Here is a 21,181-nt window from a genome sequence, read left to right as displayed (position 1 = left end):
ACAAAGGCTGAGCCCTGGGAATAACATATGTCACAAATAATAGTGAGCACCCGCTTCCTGGGAGATTTACACAATAGAGTTCACATGTCAGCAACTGTTTGCCTATAATATAAATTCAAATTGACAAGACTAAGGTATTATGGAACAGCATTTATCTTAAGATTGTCAGGAGAAGTCATTTAATTTCTTATGATTCATTTCATTTATATGTTAGTGTATTAACTGGATACATTATTGATCTTTGCACCATCCAATTTCAGCTTCTACTGCATGGGCAAAGTGATCCAAAAAATATCACTCCTCCTTTGTTTTTTGTTTTTTTTTTTTAAGCACAGGAATGTCTGATTAATACCTAAGGCAAACATCTCACTGGATTAGACATCTTGTTAAAGGAACACATTCTGAAACAAGCAACTGCTTTTGAGGGATGTATTAGTGCAAAAGTCAGCATTTCTTAGAATATCTAGAAAATTGTTGTTCTAGATACTGTGCTGTCTCCTTCGCTAGACTGGATAAAAAGGCAATGATGAAGCAATGATGATAGTCTTTGTACACTCAAAAAAAACAAGAAAGAAGAATGAAAAAGGTTGTCAATCAGAGCAAGACTGCTACATGTCTGGGTGCCACCACCCTTCAGGCAGAGAGGGCTGCTTCAAACATATTCAAGCCACAGCTGTCACTCTGCAGAGCCACACATCTTCCACTCTAAGACAGTATCATTTGACAGCCGCTACAAATATTATGAATATCATGGATGTCCTGTTATTTTCATCTGACAGTCTCTGAAGCGTAAGGAGCTAGCTATTACCAAAAAAAAAGGAAAAAGGGTATGCATGTGTGTAATAACATCAAGAGCAGCAGAAAGCACATCAGGACGTCCTCCTAACACTGAGATGGTCAGCAAGCATACTAGGATACTGTTTAGTTTTATTCAGATAGGCGGCAGGATTTGTAACTGTGAATCAATCTTCACTCTTCCTTAAGCCCTCTCCCATTCTAGGAATGCATTGAATTTAAAACCCTGGAAAAAATACTGTAAATATGTTTTACTATGCTGTTGAGTAGAGTGGGAGAGGAGCAAATGGAGCATTCTACTTCTTTTGCAGCAGCTCCAATTAGCCCCAGCAAGATCAGGGTCCCATTGAAAAAGGCTCAACATAAAAGAATAGAAATGTTACTTTCCCAGGAGCTTACAGTAAAGACAGACAGAAGTCAGGAAATCACTCAAGTAATCTGCAAGCCAAAGAACAACTAACTTCACATCTCTTCCACTAATTGTCTCCAGAGCCAGAGCCAACACACTCCTAGCAGTTTTAGCTTCCCGCAGGAAAACCAGATACTTCTGATGCCTGCAGTAATTGTGTCATTGGATGTTCACATCCTAGAATCAAACTGTTCTGTACTGCTGAGATCTTCCTGATCTCAGTGACTGTTACTCTCCAGTGATGGCTTGCTGCACACAGGGTGTTCTGCAAACATAAAGGTGCTGCCAAAGTCAGCATTTTTCCTGGGGAAGGCAGCCCTTGGCAGAAATAATTTGCTTCTAATGTTTAAAATGGCTGATCTCACACTTCTCCATTTTCCGGTCTTATGCGATTTTCTCATAGCCAGCCATTCCAATTCGTCACAATAAAATTCCCACCTTCACATCGTCAGGCTATTTCGACAGCACCGCTAGCCAGTTCCGTCGTCCCCAACCCGCAAGAAGCATTACCGGCAGAAATTTAACCCATTCACTGAAACGCGGGTAGCCATGCTGTTCAGGCAGGACTCTTAATCAGAACTCCAAATTACAGCCCAATAAAAGATGCCAATATGATTTTAGCTGGAATTCCCGCTCCAGAGCTGCCCGCACACGCGGTGCGCACGCGCCCCCCTGCGGCCGCCGAGCGCCGCTGCAGGCGCGGCTCCGCCAAGGATCGCGCTTGGATCACCGCATTTTAACCCTTCGGGAGCTGCTCCGAGCCCCGCTCGGGCCTCTGCAGACAGCACCGTGTCTGTCACACGCTCACATTTAACCGTGTGAAATGATCGCTTCAAATAGGGCACTCAGACACTGCGGAATACATGCTATAAAACTAACAAATGTAGAGTATCCCAGGCTACAGCGCAGCGTCTAGGAGAGATTTACACTTGCAAAAACAGCAACTGAGTTAATTTTTTTTGTGTTTACTGTCTCAATCCTTCATCCTCCTCTTAAAAGAAATAACCTGAAGTCCTTAGAGGAGAAGGAAACAGCGAACAACATTTACCTAGTCTCCCTGTTCTTAAATCAAATTGCTTTAGGCTTTTTTGTTCTGCTTGTTGTTTGGGCTTTATAACACATAAGTGGACACAGCACATAGCAAGTTCAGAAAGACATAGTACAGTTTCAGATGACAGGAGACAATAACAACCATATGTAGACCTTACCGATGCTTCATGAATTATGCAAGACTTTCAGCAAATCGTTATTGTTCTAAGTGTGCATGTAATAAAGACAGCAAAGACAGAACTTCTTACACAGTAGTAAAACAGAGCACTCGACTTGTGGTTGCTAAGGAATATAAACAGTGATGCAGAGAACTGCCAGATTAATCCAGCTGGGATAAGCATCCAAACAATTGCACACTAATTTTTTTTATTTTTTTTTTAATTTGTTTCAATAGGATGACACCATAATTGGCTAAGAGACCAGACAAAGCCCACAAAAATCAATGGAAAATGGAAAATGGAAAACTTTCCCTTGACTTCTCTGGGCTGTGGTCTGTGTCACAAACTGCAACAGTGACAGCCAGGAAATGAAAAAACAGAATTACACAAAAAGCACTTCAAATTCAATCAGTCTTTCACAGCCAGAACCCCACAGAAATTCAATATCTCTCCACTTGCTATTTCACATTTATATACCCATCTTTTATTTTTTGTCAGTACATCATACAATTAGAAGGCAATTACCTAAATTATAAATTCTTCAGATCATTAAAGCTATTAATAAAATTTGATTTTCAGTCTAAGAGCATTCACACACCAACCAAGCAAACAATCCTTCCTGACTGCAAACCAAACTTGATAGGAACTCCATCTCTATTTCAACCTACTCCATCTAATTAGGAAGCCTCTCAGTAGATCCAAATACTGCATAAAGTCACCCAAATTAAAGAAGGGAGGAGAAGAAGAAGGTAATTTGTTAGGGCACCTCATCTTTTTTGTAGAGACATCTTGCTCTCGTACCTCAGCTTTGCCTTCAGCAAGTTTCAGAAGGTTCCAATTAAAACATGCTTTGAGCACTGGGCACCATAAAACCTGGTGATTTTCTGAAATAAAACCTAAAAATGCTTCAGTGCTCACCCCATCCAATCCTCCTGCCTCCAAGTTAACCACAAAGTTAACTACATGCTGAAAAGTACAGTTGATTTTTCATGGTCTTGCACTGGTTTTTTTCAGACTACTTTGCACCTAGACCCCTTTCTAGCATTTTGCACTCAGGAGCAAGGGCCCTGGCAACCCCAGAGTGAAGTCCAAAGCCATGGCTAGAAAATGACACTGTATCTCTGCACCTTTCCAAGCAGCAGAGCTACACCACCAGTTACATGTGTTGCACAAGCCACAGCATGTGACATCCACCCAGCAAGGAGGGACATGTCTCACCACCCTGCTTTTCCTTCCACTGATCCTACTCATCTGTGGGGAAAAAGTTACATGTTGATGTCACACTTAAACTTTGCTTCCTTTAATGAGCAAAACTTTTAGTGGAAACATCATGAAGTTGATTAAAAGGTGTGACCACTATCTTTACAAGGGAGGTGATTCTGCCCCTCTACTCCAGTCTTACGAGACCTCCCATCCAGAGTGTTCCCAGCACAGGAAAGATATTGACCTGTTGGAGCAAGTGCAGAGGAGGGCCATGAAGGCTGGAGCACCTCTTCCATGAGAAATTCTCAAAGAATTGGGGTTGTTCACCTGAAGACTCCAGGGAGACCTTAGAGCACCTTCCACTACCCAAAGGGGGCTATAAAGAGTACTGGAGAGGGACCTTTTACAAGTGCCAAGGGGGAATAACTTCAAATTGAGAAAGAGCAGGTTTAGACTGGATAACAGGGAGAAATTCTTAACTGGGATAAGGGTGATGAGACACTGCCACAGGTCTCCAAAACAAGTTGTGGATGCCTCATCCCCGAAAGTGCTCAATGCCGAGCTGAACGGAACTATGAGCAACGTGGTCTAGGGGAAGGTGTCCCTGCAGGGGGGCACTCCCGTGGCAGGAGGGTTGGAACTAGAGCATCTCGAAGGTCCCTTCCAAGCCAAATCATTCTGTCATTCTCCTCCGTTTTCCCCCAGCGCCAACCTCTGCTTCGCCCCGCCGCTGTCTGGCGGGCCCTGGCCGCACCCGGGGCTGTCCAGCCCCCGCCTCTCCCCGCACAATCCGCCTCCAGCCCTCGCTTCGCTGGCAGTGCACACACGGAACCGCTGAGGAAGCCGCTCGGTTTCGGGCTTTCGCACGGACCCGCACCGGATCGCTCTCGGGTCCGCGCCGCCCCTCGCTGCCGAGCTGCCCTCAGCGCGCAGGCGGCAGCGGCAGCCAAGGCCCCGTGTCCGCTCTCCGGCCAGCCCGGCCCGGCACAGACCCACAGCGGGGCCGCCGCTGCCCGCCCTGCCCGGCCGCCGGCTCCGCGGCCTCCGCCGGTAGGTGCCCGCGGCCGCCAGCGAACCCTCCCGGACAGCGGGACGGCGCCGGTCGTGAGCTCGGGATGGCCCTGAGGGCTCCGTGCCCCGTCCGGGGGAGCTGGGGGTGGGCAGCAGGGGGACGTCTCGGAATCGCCTCGGGGAGGGCTGCGAGGCGGTGCTCAGCTACCCCTTAAAACGCAGCCCCAGCCCTCCCTTGTGTAAAGCCATCAGCGCGCCTGTGCCGGGCTGCAGGGGGAGCGAAGTTAGGGGAGGTATTTTTAGAAGGCACGAGATGTTTTTCCCAAAGCGGCCTGGCTCGGTAGATCGTTTGTAGTCACTGCCGGCACATGCGTGTTGCTGTGGTTGCTCTTTGCCCTTCCGTTTCATTTCTGCGCTTTCTCTCCCTTCGAAGGAGATGCCTTCTTTTGTCTTACCAGGCCTTCGGGCTTCCTGCCGGACTGTAGTTCACTATCCCCCGAATCTCTATGGGCACCAGGGAAAAGGAGGAAAACACTCATCAGATGCATTTGAAAGATGTTCTTAATTATCCTTTCCAAAAAAAAACCAAAATAATACAAAACCTCTAACTTGACAAGTGTTGTGACTTATAATGATGGCTTGCAATCCTAAAAGCACTTCAAATGCAGTGCTTAATACAGCTAAATAAAGCTGGATTCTCATTAAATAAAAAAGAGCTGATGGTTGTTTAAGATCCATCAAATCTTCAGATTTGTAATTTGCCTTTAAAACTCCAGAGCTGACAGTAAAGGGAGGGGAAAGGGGCTTTTTCCTGCTCACTGGCATACCACAAAATCACCCAGATCAAAAGCATTACTTGTAGGAGATGCACATACTAAAAGCACACTGCAGTTCTTATTCCCTTTTCTAGCTTCATGTCCAACTATTTACTCTTTCTCCATAGATATGAATTACTCTAGGTTCATCACCACTGTGAGTGCAGCAAGAAAAGCATCTCCAATAAGACTGCTGAGTGAGTACATGACCCTTCTTCGCAGTTTCTCTGAAAGTATCATTCCGTGTTCTGGTCTGTGCTGGGATATCATGGCTTAAGACTTGAAAATGTTTGAAAGAAATCCATGCTGTAAGCTGACAAAGTAAGGCCAGATAACTTGACTTTTGTCAAGCAGAGATACCAAGGAGGTATAAAGAAAAGTGAATCGCCTCGAACCATTTCAGAAACCCATCCGGACAGACAAATTAGTATTACCACTTTAACAACTGTCTGAAAAGTCTCTGCTACTGTCTCTGAACGCGGGCTTTTGGCAGTTTGCAACTGAGTTTATGTTATGTGTCTAGGAACAGGCAACTGCTAATGACTTGAAATTCAGTCACAGCATGATTCTTTCCACCTCGTTTTCCTGTATCCTGTTCATGTCCATAAATGCCTTGCCACCCCCACCCCATCAGTATTACTACACTTTCCTTTTCCATATTAATCTATCTTTAGGCTTCCACATTACACTGTCTTCCATGTGTCAGATGGAAGAGCTTAACTGCCTACTTGTTTACAAAGTCGAAACCCACAGAGACCTGACAGAATCCAAGCATCACTAGTTAAGCCTTCAGGGGTCAATTTCCCCTCTTGGTAAGGGGCTGGCAGTCGCTGTTCTGCTTAAAATGCCTCATACAGGTGCAGCTAAGTCAAGTACTTCACTCTAGGCAGCCTCTTTTTCAATTGATACATTACTATGCATCATAACAAAAGTATTAGGTAGCACCGTTCCTGTAGGAAAACACACTGAGTCTGAAGTTTTGATGACAAAGTAAATCTCTTTACCGGGCCAAAAGTCACAGGCATAACACAAATTGGTGAAATAACTGATAAGAATTAACTCCCCATGTTCAAGTCTGCTAATAAGTACTGGAAAATAAACTTGATAACAGGCCACTTTTAAGCCAGATCTGGTGTCATCTGTCCTCTCATATCTGATGTAAAACTGTCAAGCCTGCAGGAGTGCCATATTGTGAGTTCTTACATTTAACACAATCAAGTGCCCTTGCTGGATTAAGGTCTGGTCTGCATTGCATAGATTGGATCTGAATGATTGTGAAACTGACTCAAAAGCAGAAAGATTTCTTCATAGCAAATTACTTACACAGTGCCTCTGCCACTAAAACTGGGCTGCCAGAAACATTTCCATTCCTTTATAGAAAAGCTATAATCATCTGTCAGTATAGATGCCAGATCAGCTGAAGTGAGACTGAATGAAAAACAGAGCAAAAAAACAAAGCTGTTAATTTCAAGTCAGTATAAGCAGAAAATCATTAAGATTTTAAATTCTTGAAGCTCAAAAGACATCAGTCACGACTGTTTTTATAATAGTAGAACGGTCCAGATTGTTTCAAAATAAATTACAAATAGCTTTTTTAGCTTAAAATAATTTTTTGTTTTAGTCTGTCCTAACAGTATATCCCTGGGCCCACCAAACACCTATTTAATCCAAGCAGAAAGGTGAGTTTAAGATGAGTTTTCCTTTTGAATTCATGATAGTTAAACACATAAATTGAAAAATAGAACAAGTTCTCTGAGCCATTACTAAATATTGATTAAAGGATATGATCACCATTGTAATAATCAAATTGTAACCAAGGTGTTTTCCTTTTACTCTAGCTGAATTGATGCAGAAATCGCCTCCATCTCTCATCTCTCTGGCTGGAGGGGCACCAAATCCTAATGTTTTTCCATTTAAGAGGGCAACTGTTGACATTGGACATGGAACTCCTATTGAGATTGGGGAAGATCTGATGAAGAGGGCCCTCCAGTACTCAGCCTCAGCAGGGTATCTGTCACAGCTGCTTGCAAGATTCCAGAAGCTAAGGATCAAAATATCCTTTATTATTGCATTAAGTCACCTGTGTTTTTAAATGTTCACAAAGCCCTTTTTTCAAAAAATATGTTCTTCTCAAAACCCACGTTTTTTTCAATTTCCCTCACTATTTACATTTGAGTCCAAGTGGAAAATTTTGCAATGAGTTATATAAAAAGAAGAAAAAAATACTTAATAAAACCCTAATCCTAGTAATTCTCAAGCCAGAGCATTTCCTATCTGTTAGTTTTTGAAAATCCAGACTCCCAAATCAGATATTTAAAAAATATCATTACATGCATTACTGCGCGTAGTTTCTATGGTTTGGGGTATTTATTTTCATTTGGCACCATATACTAAAGTCAGTATGTAGAACTTCTGGTAGAGTGGAGGCATTTATAGAATTGTCATCTTTGGTACAAAAATTGCATATCATTACATTACTTTAGTGCTTATGTAAACTCAGCAGACAGCACTGAGTCAGGTGAGGACAGATTTGCAAAAATACTTTGGTACCTACAGAGACACATGGGACACCAGTTAAGACTTTTCTTAATATTTAAATGAACCTAGCCATTTATGTACATCCTACAAGATCTTAAGACATTTTTTGGAAAATATGTTTAAGAAATCCATGTTATCTGCGGCAGGTTACAAACAGCAAGCATTAGGAGCTTTGTCACACTGCCACATTCAAGTACTGAATGACCATTTCTAGGAGTGGGTATTGTTCAGCCTCCACCTTGTTTCATCCGTGGCAAATAATTTCTGCCCAGATTTCAATATGATAATTTGGTGTATGGACCACAGATGCCCATCACACTGTCTTATTTTGATAAAGCAGTCATAGCAATTGTGTTTAAGTGTTCTGTGTGACAGTTGAAATCAAACTCAGGACTGCATGCTAGATTTGGCAGAGATTTAGAGGAACAGGCTAGCTTTGGGCTATATAAGGTCTTAGATATGCCTTCTTATTCACATTTCAGGATTCCAGAGCTGCTGTCTTGGCTAAAAGATTTCCAGCGGAACTTACATGATCCCCCCACAGCCAACTACAGTCCTGAGCAAGGACAGATGGAAGTGTGTGTCACAACCGGCAGCCAGGAAGGCTTGTGTAAAGTAAGACCAAAAGATTGATATGTTAGAAGCATTTCATTCAGGGAGATGTTTATTCTTCCATCAGTTCAGCTATATTCAGCATTAAGTCCCCTCTGTAACTATATGCAGGGTACAGTTTCACGTACTCTTTCTCCATAGATATTAATTACTCTAGATTCATGTACAAGGGACATAAAATCAGAGTGGCATTCTAGACTGTCAGGACTGCATGTAAGTTCATGTAACCAAAGAACCTGTGTAGAAAATATGCTATAAGGTAAACAATTCATGTTATTCAAGTAGTGCAATAATAAGTGCATAGATGCTTTACCATAACTATTCTAAATATGTTTCTTCTTTTCTTTTTACTTCCTGTTTTATTTTTTATTTTTACTTCCTGAAATAATTACCCTTTCCAGTCCACTCTCACGGCTGTTTAGTTGATTCTTTCTTTAACTTATACAGTAGAAAGAGGGCTTCAGAGCACTGTCTTACTCCATGTCAAGTTGGTAACCTATCTTAATTTGGCTCTAAAGCAGATTTTTCATCCATTTGTTGCCTTTCTTATGGACAGGATAATTATATGGTTAGAGAATTACTAGTATCTAATCAAGATTTTTAATCTCACTAAGTCAAAAGTATGAAATGCATGTACAAAAACTGAACAATCTTTAAAACAGAATCTTTTCTTTCACAGGTGTTTGAAATGCTCATTAATCCTGGAGACAACATCCTTTTGGATGCACCCACATACTCTGGGACACTAGCAGCTGTAAGTATTACTTAGCTAAAAAACATTAGGAATGTTACATTTGAGCTAAACAGCAGTTTAGTGCCTGATCTGCAGTCTTATAAACACTGTATTTGCCATAAAAGCATATCTAAACTCAAGATTTTAGCATCCGGCCAGCTAAGTTCATAAATATTAACTCATAGAAGATTTTCTACTAAAAGTTGTATCAAAGCTATTTAAAGTTCCTCTTCCAACCACTAGTTCATTCAAGGGCTAAGATTACATAGGGGACTGGAAAGAAAGCAATCAGGATCTAGTTTGATTGAATTAAATTTATTACAAGTGGGTATGTTAACATGTCAGCATGTTTACCTGAAGTATTTCATGATCAGAGTATACAATAGCTATAAACAGTATAATATTGAAGAAGGCCTATATGAGTATGAAGATAGGAATTAGTGAGAACTATACAAAAGCAGCAAAGTTTACTTCTGAAAAGTAGTTTAATCAGTATAAAATTAAGTCAGCTCAAAATGCATAAGAGCTGTGAGAAGGGTTAGTGTAAATATACCACAAATTCCCCTTGCATCAAAATAAATTGTTATTGCTTGCTGTCCTAAATTTGAAAATATAGTCTAAACAGCTGTACTTTTTTACAAATGTATTTTGACAATGCATCAGCTTGCAGTTTTACTTAAAAATGCAGAACACTACATGGCACAAATTGAAATTCCACAGACAAGAGACAGCAAGCTTTTTCATTGGTATTTTACCTGTATTTTTTTCATACTGTTGTCAACATGTCACTGCAGTAGCATCATTTCTTTCTCCTTTGTATTGCTGAATATATCTATTGAGAACAGATTCTTTGCCCTTTGTCAGTGAAGAGTAGCTTAAAGCTCTGACGTTTCCACCAAAGTAGAATGTAAATTGTCAGTAGGAAAAAAAGGTGCAGTGACCTTAACTGCCTGTGGTGAGAGCATGAGAAGTCCTGAGAGAAAAGTTAAGATTTACAAACTCACTTTCCCTTGAAAAATCAACTCTGATTTCCTAGAGAAGAGCAGCAATTGAACGTAGAAGTTAACCATTTCTTCTGAGTTGGCTTAGTAGGACAAATAAAGAGTAATGCGCTAAGTCTTACAGCATTGATAAGTCTTACAGCAAATTTAGGCAAATTTTTGACTCGAGAGCAAATGGAGCTTGAGATATCTATAAAATTAAAAAGAAAGACTTTTTATTGATGAAATTTTAAGGTGCCAATGACAAAAGGAAGGCCTTTGAATTACACAATTATGACAGTTTTGTTCCGTCTATCAACAGCTGAGACCCTTGGGTTGTAATATAATTAATATTCCTAGTGACCAACATGGCATTATTCCAAAAGCTTTAAAAGAAATTCTGTCTGCTTGGAGCCCAGAGGATGTAAAAAATTGTAGCAATCACATCCCCAAATTCCTGTACACTATTCCAAATGGATGCAACCCAACTGGCAACTCACTGACTCCAGAGCGCAAAAAGGAGATTTACCAGGTATGGAGCTGTGGTCTTGTGAATCTCATAGGTGGAAATAGATAAATATCAGTCTTCTTACAGTTAAAGGTATCCTATGTATGGTATTTGTGCCCATTATTGGTCCAGTAGACATTCCTCCTAGAACTTGTTTCTAGCAGAATCTCTTTCACAGCAGCTCTTCAGAGGTACAATATGCCTTAGGTAAACTGTTTTTCAATGGTAGCCCATTGGCAGCTGGTACCTTTGCCATGGGCTTCTAAGTGGACTTACTGCACATTGCACGGTTTGAATGCCATATGGAACAGAGCTTCAGCTCTGCATACAGGTTGTACTACAGGTACCATGATTACTCTTAGAATTTTTTGATGATATCTAAATTGGGCACTTGAGGGCTTGTCACCATGGGGGCTTCTATATAATGAATGAGCAATCATAATATGATACTGGTTGAAAAAAAAAAAAACCAAACAAAAACGGACTGAATTTGCAGTCTTTTAAACTTTTGTTCCTTTTGTTACTTTTTATTAATTTATTTAGCTTGCAAGAAAATATGATTTTCTCATAATAGAAGATGATCCCTACTACTTTCTTCAATTTGAAAAGGTAATTTATCTTTCATAGTCCTTAGTAATACCTTATTTTCTGGAAAAAAACTAAGGTTTCAGGAGAGAACTAAGGCTTGAGCCCTGGGCCTTCCTGCATGCCTCTTCTTCATCTCCTAGCACCCCAGGTAGGCCTTTCAGTCATTTTACCCTTTGTGGTATTTTATATCCTGTTAATTAGCGGTTCAAATTTCTCAAGCCTCACACAGAATAGAATTTTTCAGGAATCAGAAAATTACTGTTACAGAAATTACAGAAAAAAGACTGCATTCAGAGCAAAAGATGTCACTGAAGCAACACTTGAAATTTGCAGCCTCTTAATGTTTCTTTCTCCTTGTCTCTTCTTTCATTCAGCAGAAGACTGCCTACTCTGCATCTACTATACCCCATTTTTATCTCTTTGCCTTTTGGAGAATCTGGGAGTTCTCCCTGATACCGCAGATAGTGGTACTGGATAAGCAGCTTCCTTTCTTTATGTAAATTTTCCACAGATTTCATACATGAATCTCCAGTTACTCAATCTTTAAAAGTAGCTAACTTCAGGAATCAAAACAGGTCTTACAAAGCAGAAAAACATTGGTAGAAGATAAAGGTCAGCACTTTCTCTTTTGAAATATGTTTTTATGGAAGGAGGCAATAAAACTGCTTCACTTACTCCTTGCATAATGTTGTGAAGCTTTGTAGGAAAATGTAGGAAATGTAGGTGTAAAAACAAAATTCTTGATAAGGAAAAACTATGCAGAATTCAGATCTTCACAGTTTGGTCATATCTTCTGATTTAATTTTTTAATATAGCAAAGCAAAATGCTACAAGGCTCCATTAGAGAAGTTGCAGTCCCTCTTTCTTCCACAAGGAATCTTGGCAGAAAAATCATTATTTCTCTCTCCTTCATATGGCATGATACCAATACTTAAACTGGACACTTGTATGCTGAACAGTGGGCCAAGCAATCATCAAAAAATAACAAAGCTGTTTTCCTGAAAACATTCACAGAATATTATAATCATGTCTCAGAAAGCTGGCCTAAACAATCACTCGTCAGCAAGTTACTGCAATGTTTTCCTTGGAATACATTCTCACAATTTGAGAAATTAATTGTGTCTTCATAGTAAAGAAAATAATTCCATTATAATCCTTACTAGCACTTGAATTTTATTTTCTATTTTTTATTCCAAGCCGTGGGCTCCAACTTTCCTCTCAATGGATGTGGATGGCCGAGTTATCAGGACCGACTCTTTCTCTAAAATTCTCTCATCTGGGTAAGGCCAGCTGCAGACCACACAGCATTGCCTATTCACAAGACTTCATATGAAGTAATGAGACTTGGCATAGTGTTTTGTCATTTAATAACTATCCACTGCCAAAGTAGATAACTATCTTAACTATAGTTAACTATCCATTTCTGGAATGAACTTCTGAATCAACAGCTCTTCGCAGTCTACTCACTTTTCATGTCATGTCTTGGCAGTCATTTTACTCCAGGTTCTGTTTCTCTTCTGATGCATACAGTTAAGCTTCTCCCCCCAGGCAGCCCATTCTTGCAGGCACCATCTAGGTAGAAATACAGGTGCTAGATTCCAGCTCTGTTCCTGAAACTCTTGGAAGCTTCTCTCTTTTCTTTGTTCCATTAACCTTTTTATCTATCTCTTACTATTCCTGCAAGCTCCTTGAATTTGTAATACAGAAAAGAAAGACTCATTCTTCACAAACTGTACATAGAGTTGTACTGATATCTAGCCTTCCTGTTCTTTCAGGTTGTTTCCACCTGCCAGAAAAAATAATTTGGCTGTTTTCCATTTCACACAAGTCAATGTATTTGATTTTTAGCTTGCTTTTGTCTGTTAACCTAAAAGATATAAAAAATTAAAGTGAATTCTGCATTGGCAGCCAGTGGATTATAAACCATTCTAGAGAAAGTGAGGAGACCACATAACACTAAGTGTGATTGCATTTTCAGAAGTGGCACTGCAAAATTGCATGATACAATATTATCTTTTCCAAAGACACATATGAGTTTATGGGTTCCATTTTTCCTAAAGTAGAAACTTTAGCCAATCTGTAAAGATGGGTAATAAGAATTGAAGCATAAGTAACCATCTAGTTTATCAATTTAAATTCCATTCCTTCTGCAGAAATGAAAGGGAGTAAAAGAGTAAAGCCATATGCCACTTACCTGTTTGTCATAAAGCCTGAGCATTCACAAACTTTCATTATGGGAAAACCTATCTTTCCTTTCCTTTGATTCATGTAATCTTTATGGTTGCAGAGGACAGCATCCAAACACAGATTTTGTCCTGAGGCCTCATAACTAAGCAGTATTTAAACCTCTTAAATGTTTTTATTTCGTGACCTTGATACTCAGCTTCTGAATAGTATAACCAAAGGGAAGTATTAAGATACAGATAAATTTGAATGCATAAGAGATCGTTACACTAGCAGTAAAATAGTTGCATGTTTTCCCACTTATACCTCGGACAAAATATAAGCACATTGCATTTCTGTAGTAACTGTTTGTTTGGTTTCCAGTTTAAGAATAGGTTTTCTGACGGGTCCCAAGCCTCTCATCGACAGAGTTGTTCTACACATTCAGGTGTCAACAATGCACACCAGCACTTTCACACAGGCAAGTACCAAGCTACCAAATGAATTATATTTAGAGAAGACAACGTATCCCAAGTTATAAGAAACCACAAGCAAATTGCTTTGTACTTTCACAGTTGCTCTGCACTTTTGTTTTCCTTATGCACATTCACTGTCAATTCTGCCAAAGGAAAAGAGACCACCACAGAACTCAGCACTAGAGCTAGAGGGTTGTCTCTGTGCATGAATAGTACAGTTGATATCCCTTAACCTTCAGATTTCAAGTGTCAAGATTTGAAATACTTTATCTCTTCCTGGTAGGTTCATTTGAAAAACCTCAATTTAAAGCACAGCATGGAAGAAACACTCATTTATTATTCTTTATTCTACTTTTCAATTAAAACAATACTGGCAGCCCACAAAGACATTTCACAGCAAGCTGACAACTACAGCCCCTTTATGGTTAGTAATAAGGAGACACTGAACACATCTAAATACAGCTTCCATCTTCCAGCTCCGTTAGCTCGTCACAGAGATGCTATTAAAGCGAAGAGGCCGATGTGGACAGGAAGGTAAAGCAATATACATTGCCTTCCTCTTTCTCCCCAGTTACCATATTTAGCTCTTCATCCATTTTTCCCTCCCCCTGCCCCAGCTTCCAAATACTGCCATGATCCTTGGAGACACCAGTAACATGGACTATAATGACCTTGGCACCTCTGTTTATAAAGGGCTCCAAGAGGCACCGCATGCGATTTCATGTCTGGGGAATGTTGAATAATGCATCTGGCTATGGATCTTTTGATGATTGTGGAATAGTCCTGTTTAAAACATAGTATTGATGATGTGTTTTATTTCTTTAGATTATGATATCACAGCTGCTTCAGCAGTGGGGACAGAAGGGTTTCTTGGAGCATATAGACAGGTAGGGTTATGTCATATGCTGAATCCCATCATCTGTCATTCTGCTACTTGCTATCTACATCAAACTATCTTTGTAGTAAACAAGTCAGAGGAGGTGCACCAGTATTAGGTCAAGTAGGTAAGGCAGGTCACCAAGACTGTTGGGTTCACACAAGAGCCCTAAAGAGACAGTGTGAAGTTCCAGACAGGCAGGTCAGGGCATGTCACCTACCTCTCCAGGCAGACAGTCCACGAGCACAGACATCATGCGGCTCCCACCTGAAGGGATCTTGAGAGGATCCTGGAAGCTTCAAACCAGTGAATAAAGTTTTGATCCCTGCTAAAGTGTTAGAGTCTATAGCAAAAGCTGAGATCTCTGAGCAGCATAGCCTTTATAAAGGGAGTTCTTGCCTCACTAAACTGGTAGGAATTCACACTTTTGTCATCCTTCACCTCCTGATTGTGGATACTGGTGGAAAAAAAGTGAGGTTTATCTATATACACTAAACATTGCCAGGACATTGCCTCTCACTCTTAGAGAGCACTGGGCTACCATCTAACTCATAAGGCATTTCTCACATAATGACTGACACACATTTAGTTTTCATTTATTATGCAGGAGGAGTATAGTTCCCCTTGACTGTCAGTGCCTCATTTTATATGCTCTACTTGGATATCATTAGAGTCCCAAGTTTCTCACTTCAGTAGGAGTGTGCTACACTCTGCAAAGGACTGTAACAGCAACATGAGCAAAACGTGCAGAAGTTCTTAGATCTCACTGTAACAGCCACTTCTGTCCCCTTGATGTTCATACTGTAAACTGCAATATTTGAAAAAAAAAAAAAAACAAAAACAACAAACCAGACACAAAAGCCTTAGCATTACTTTGTTTTAAGATTTAGGAGCATAATAATAAGTCTCATGGAGGAACTTGGACCACACTTTATCTCAACTTTCAGTAGTTACCAAACATAAATCCCAAATGCATCTCTTCACTTATCTCTTTTTTGTTGGTCAAAAGACAGCCTGACTTAAGCACAAAGGCCATTCTTATACTTTAACTACTGAAAATAGGGCTGCAATGGGGCAGCTGCAATGCTTTGTAAGCTTACTGATGAGGCACCACAGCTGGCTGCAATCTCTTCAGCTGATTTCATTTGTTCAAGGGTGAGTAGTTAGATCAGGCTTTGGAGTAGAAGATTGTCTGTTTTTTGGAGCAGTTACACTTTTGGGGAAGTTTTGTCTTGCTAATTGTTATGATTTCAACATGCAATTAACATGGTAACAGGTAAAAGCTTTGTAACAGAATTTGCAATTTTGGTAAAAACTGCACAAAGGAGATTTAGTCTTTCATACAGAATGTAGCAATAGATATAGCTGAGCCCAAAAACTGTTTAAGTCTCTGGAGGTATTGGTGTTTGTGTATCAGATGTAATAAAATATATCTAGAAATCAAAGCTATTAGTTCAGAGAGTATTTTTAAAAATACAAATGTAAAATTATGTAAATTATGCAAATTACTAAGGAAGTTTTCTCAAAGCATGGGAACACATTTGCATTTGAATTATGAGCTCAGTATCAGGCATTTCTCCTGTGTCTTCCATTGCACAGCTGTGTCATTTTCTGTCAATGAAAGCCACTGCACATAACTTGTCCATGGTGAAACCTGGGCTAGAATAATTTTTCGCAGTAAGAGATTAAATTATTTGAAAGCTTTACTTAAAGTATGAAGGAGATAGGTTTAAAAGTTTAGAAAAGGGGAAGCTGTCAAATAGTTATGACAGTTTTATCATATTATTTGCTTTTTATCTTGTCAAATGATATTTCCATGTGTACCTGTTACACAAATTCAACCCAAATGCACTGTGCTTTTGCATATGTTTAAGTCCCTAATTTTCTTCAGTGTGTTTGCTTTGTGCAGTAAATACTGTTAACAGGACTTGTATCTACTGCTATAATAGACAGACTGGTTGTAATACATAAAAGGTTTCTATGATACGTGTAAAGCTGAAGAAGCAGCCACACAGGGACTTCCTCTGTCTGGTTGATCAGTGCCTTTTTGGAGATGCAATGAAGCAGTAAAGGCTTTTTTGGATACATATACAAAGTTTTATACACACAGTATGTGTTGTGCCCACCTAGGATATGCCTATATTTCTATTAAATGTGCAATTGAGTTGTTCAAGTAGAAAAGCTTTGTTTCAGCCTTCAGGAACAAATAGACTCTGAAATTATATGAGTTCATGACTCTCAATTGATAATTTCCTTTCAGAGTAGTGGACTTCTACAGGATCCAGCGGGATGCAATGCTCACTGCTGCTGACAAGTGGTTAAAAGGTCAGAGTGCAACACAGATAATCACTTAAATTTTTTTGCTAGCTATTTGTCATGGTTGTCCTCAAGAAAAATCACTTAAGTTTGTCCCTTGACTGAAGTGACAGATAAACACTATAAGCAAATTGATTGCATTAAATATTAAGCTTAGGTTAAATTCTCTATTGCTGCATTTTTATGCTTTCTGGTAAGACAGGGAGATAGATGGTAATGAAGAAAGCTCACCACATTACTATTTAAATAAATTTTAATAGCCTGTATTTAACTTCATTATGTTCTTATACTTTTAATGTTTAAAATCTCTTATTTAAAAAGTCTCTGAAATAGTGACCTTAATTTAAAGAAGATCCAAAAAAATCACTATAGCAGTAGTGATAATAATGTTTGTATCACCAAATCCAGAACATCACTGAATCTATGATGTATCCGTTAAAAGTGGGGCATAAGTTTTTTCCTTGATTCCATTTTCTCTCTCTCTCTCCAGACTTGGCGGAATGGTACCCTCCTGCTGCTGGCATGTTCTTATGGATCAAAATTAAGGGTATTTCTGATACACAGCAGCTGATAATGGAAAAGGCTTTAAAGAAAGAAGTATGACATGTGACTTAATGACTTATGATCTTAAAATGAAAAAGGCGAGGGATAAAATATCTGTATCTATCCACATATGCACACATAAAAAAACGGGGGAACTTGCTGTGCACCATCATTAAATCTGCAAGTCAGGCACTGTGGCATAGTTACTGACTAACAAAGTATTTTCATGACTCTATTCAGATGTTGATATTTTATCAGTTGACTTAAATTGAAACCCATATAACATATGGTACCATATGTCATTGTATATTACATATATATGATATTAATATTTATATCTATTTGTATGATGGTTACTGACCAATTTTTTTTTTAATGAGAGAAATTAAGTTTGGTTTTATTTCTCCAATTTATAAGACCCAGCACAGTGTACTGAGTAAGCTACACCCCACGTGCTTCTAAGTATTGTGATGATATAAATAAGACCTGGTAACCAAAACCGTAGACTCTTTGGTTTTATTACGAAAAGTCCTCATTTTGAAAAACAGAATATATTACAGCATGTTTGGTACAAGTATGTAAGCATGGAGCTTTCTCAAATTTAATTTAACATAGTGTTTTAAAAATGTAGAAGTGGTAGTAACTGTGGTTAATCCATTTTTTTTGTAGGTATTACTGGTTCCTGGAGGAGCATTCAATATTGATAGTTCAGAGCCTAGTTCTTATGTCAGAGCCTCCTTCTCTCTGCCTTCTCCTGCCCAGATGGATCTGGTGAGGTTTTCCTTTTTTTTTTTTATTTTCTATCAAGAATTTCTCACACAGTAATGCTCCTTTATTTTTACATCTTTCTCCTTATTTTTTTTCTTGACTGTTAGGAGTTCTAGTCTGTAGGTGATTAAGCAGTACTTTCACAGCAGCGTTAGCTGTTCCTTAAGCAAGTGACTCATCCAAATGACCTGCAAGGTACCAAATTTTTAGAACCACTTAGAATTTTTCTTTGTACCTCATACATGCAGTGTCTCACACTTCAACCTCCCAAACATTATCTATAAATGCTTTACTGAAGCCAGAGCAAGTAGTAAGACCTGTTATTTGCTGAAGTATTAGCAGGCATCATGTGTCTTTTAGACTTTGCATTTCCAAGCTTTTGAGATTGAATTATCAGTGTTCTTTCACCAAGCATGTTGGCAATTCTTTGTAAGAAAGAATATTGTTTTTCTTTCATACAATTTACATACATGCTTTATTGTATTACTTGGAAACAAATCTTTTGTGTGTTTTAGGAGCATTTTTGATGTTATTTGGCTCTATCTATAAAATCAGTGGGAGAAAAGATAGGAGACATTTATTTGTCCAGATTTATTTGATTGGGGTGCTTGAAACAGTTCATTATTTGTAACTGTATTTTCATGCAGTTGTGAAGATTTGTAATAGATTAAGTGCTTCTATTGCCTTTTTCATTCTTCCATATTTCTTCTATTTTTTCCTTTTTCTCTGTGAAAGTGATCATAACCATACTCTTGACAGTCAGGCTGTATTTTTATATGCTTCCCCACTTAACTGTTCTTCCTTTTTTCACTTTTGGAGTCTCTGGGCTGTTATATTAAGTTAAAAAAGATACTCTTCTAGGGATCACTAGTTTCTTAGAAGTTGTATCAGAATTCCAAATAACCTTTGAACATCAATATATGCATTTTTCTGTTTCAGAAATCTCTGCCTTTTATTTTCTGTCAGAGAATTGGAAGCTTTGTGCAGTCAAAGCCCATATATGATTTTATAAAAGGAAAATGGAGAATATCAGCAGAACTTTGCATTATAAAATATTGATTCTCTATGGTTAGGGAAGTTTTAGTAGCTTTACAGGTTTGATGTGTTCCCTATTCATGTAATGCTGAAATATAAATGTAAACCATATTTGTCATTGCAGGCCTTCAAGAGACTGGCTGACCTTATAAAAGAATCTTTGTGAAAAAGTTAAATAGAGCTCTTGAAGTAATAAAAATCATCTCCAGAAAATATTTACTAACATTTGGATTTTATCAGAACACTTAATAAGCAAGCAAAATACAGTGGATGTTTCCTTAGGTATTTTCAGCTAAAAAACAGATAGAAAATTAAAGTGAAAAACAATTTACCAAATCTTTTTTGACAGGACATTGCATTACTAAATTTGTCCAATTCAGAAACATTTAAAATACTTAAAACAAAAATGTTCTATTTCCTGTAAAATCCATAGTTTTGTTAGATTTTAAATGATTTTTATTCTGACTTTTGTTTTCCATTTGAGTTGGGAAATAGAAATCGTTTACTTAGAAAGTTGCACTTGAGGTGGTCTTAGCCACTATTACTTCTCACTATTAATCTCAACTAATACATTCCTCCAAAATCTTATGCTGGAATTGTCTCATGTCACTTCCATTCTTGTCCTACTGTGTGGCATCTGGTTTTAACTATTTGAGGATCAGTATTTAATTTTACTGAAGTTTTGTCAGATAAAGCTGATGTACGTATGCTAAAAAGATTGAAACTGATCTAGAAAAATGAGTCTATGATTATAAATAAACTGAGGTCTCTTGCAATTTGCAAGGGCATTGCAGCTCATTCTCTGATTTGTGAAAGGTATTCCAATTGCTGGTTCTCACTTCAGTCTGTGAATAATTACTCCGCATCTATGTTAGAAAATCTCTGGTTTGCCAAGGCATGTGGATGTGCTAAAGGAACTACTCTTGGTTATTCGATCAGATGTGGTTTGGAATGGAAAGTGTAAGTAACTGAAAGGGCATATGGTGGAATGGACACTACCCTGACACTTCCAGATGCAAACAGAATGAAAAAATAAAGAAACATTTCAGTCTCTTGTCCCTTGGTTATTGTCATCTCAAACATTTGATACTCAGAAACAAGTTAAAAACCTTCAGAAAGTTCAACTCAACTAATTCTCCAAGGTTTCCCATTTGGATTAGTGACTTCAGTTTTATTTACCATTTGGATGAAAGCACAGTGGTCTTCCACCATTATCAGGTGTCTGTTTCTTTATGTGCAGCTGTTCAGAATTTCCAAGTAAAAAATTGTTCAAGGATCTAGTTACCCATTCAGCAGCCCAGGCAACCCAAGCAAATAAGGGCCAGGCACAACCTTGCTTCATTGGAAGTTTCACAACAGGCATTATTTTAATACAATAATTTTAATTCCCTCTTTTCCCCCTAGTTTAAAATACCATGTGTCACAACAAACTAGCACAGATGTATGCCTTTCTCAGCATCCCTCCCATTGGCAGGATCATTCCAGTGCCTCCAGCATCACTTTTCATGTCTGTCTCAAGCCTTTTAATTTAGTCACACATCCACGCCACTTTGAGCAGCGTATCTAAGCTCAATCCGTTGTTCAATTTCCAGATTTCTGCAGC

General features: G+C 38.9%; 1 protein-coding gene across 2 annotated transcripts; it reads left to right on the top strand.

Annotated features, from left to right (window-relative positions):
- The first annotated feature begins 4,574 nt into the window (after nt 1–4,574).
- Nucleotides 4,575–20,629, top strand: AADAT (aminoadipate aminotransferase). Of its 2 annotated transcripts, XM_058838165.1 has the most exons (15): nt 4,595–4,665; nt 5,570–5,638; nt 7,063–7,120; nt 7,280–7,448; nt 8,462–8,594; nt 9,271–9,345; nt 10,627–10,836; nt 11,356–11,421; nt 12,598–12,680; nt 13,948–14,044; nt 14,865–14,926; nt 17,177–17,241; nt 17,723–17,829; nt 18,445–18,546; nt 19,703–20,629. In XM_058838165.1, exons 4-15 carry the CDS (start codon nt 7,288–7,290, stop codon nt 19,742–19,744), a joined length of 1,203 nt encoding a protein of 400 aa, XP_058694148.1. In that variant the 5' UTR covers nt 4,595–4,665; nt 5,570–5,638; nt 7,063–7,120; nt 7,280–7,287; the 3' UTR covers nt 19,745–20,629. The 2 variants fall into 2 exon arrangements, with proteins under 2 accessions (XP_058694147.1, XP_058694148.1); XM_058838164.1 differs by lacking the exon at nt 7,063–7,120 and having other exon boundaries at nt 4,575–4,665.
- The last annotated feature ends 552 nt before the right edge of the window (nt 20,630–21,181 follow it).

The sequence above is a fragment of the Poecile atricapillus genome, chromosome 4, assembly GCF_030490865.1.
Source record: "Poecile atricapillus isolate bPoeAtr1 chromosome 4, bPoeAtr1.hap1, whole genome shotgun sequence".
NCBI classification, from domain to species: Eukaryota; Metazoa; Chordata; class Aves; order Passeriformes; family Paridae; genus Poecile; species Poecile atricapillus.
The sequence above is the reverse complement of the archived record's forward strand: the minus strand, read 5'-3'. Positions and strand labels throughout refer to the sequence as shown.

Coding starts and splice junctions, on each gene's coding strand:
- AADAT (XM_058838164.1), top strand. CDS start 5,572: ATGAATTACTCTAGGTTCATCACCACTGTGAGTGCAGCAAGAAAAGCA. Junction 5,639..7,279: donor ATCTCCAATAAGACTGCTGA/GTGAGTACATGA, acceptor CTTTTACTCTAG/CTGAATTGATGCAGAAATCG. Junction 11,422..12,597: donor ACTTTCTTCAATTTGAAAAG/GTAATTTATCTT, acceptor TTTTATTCCAAG/CCGTGGGCTCCAACTTTCCT.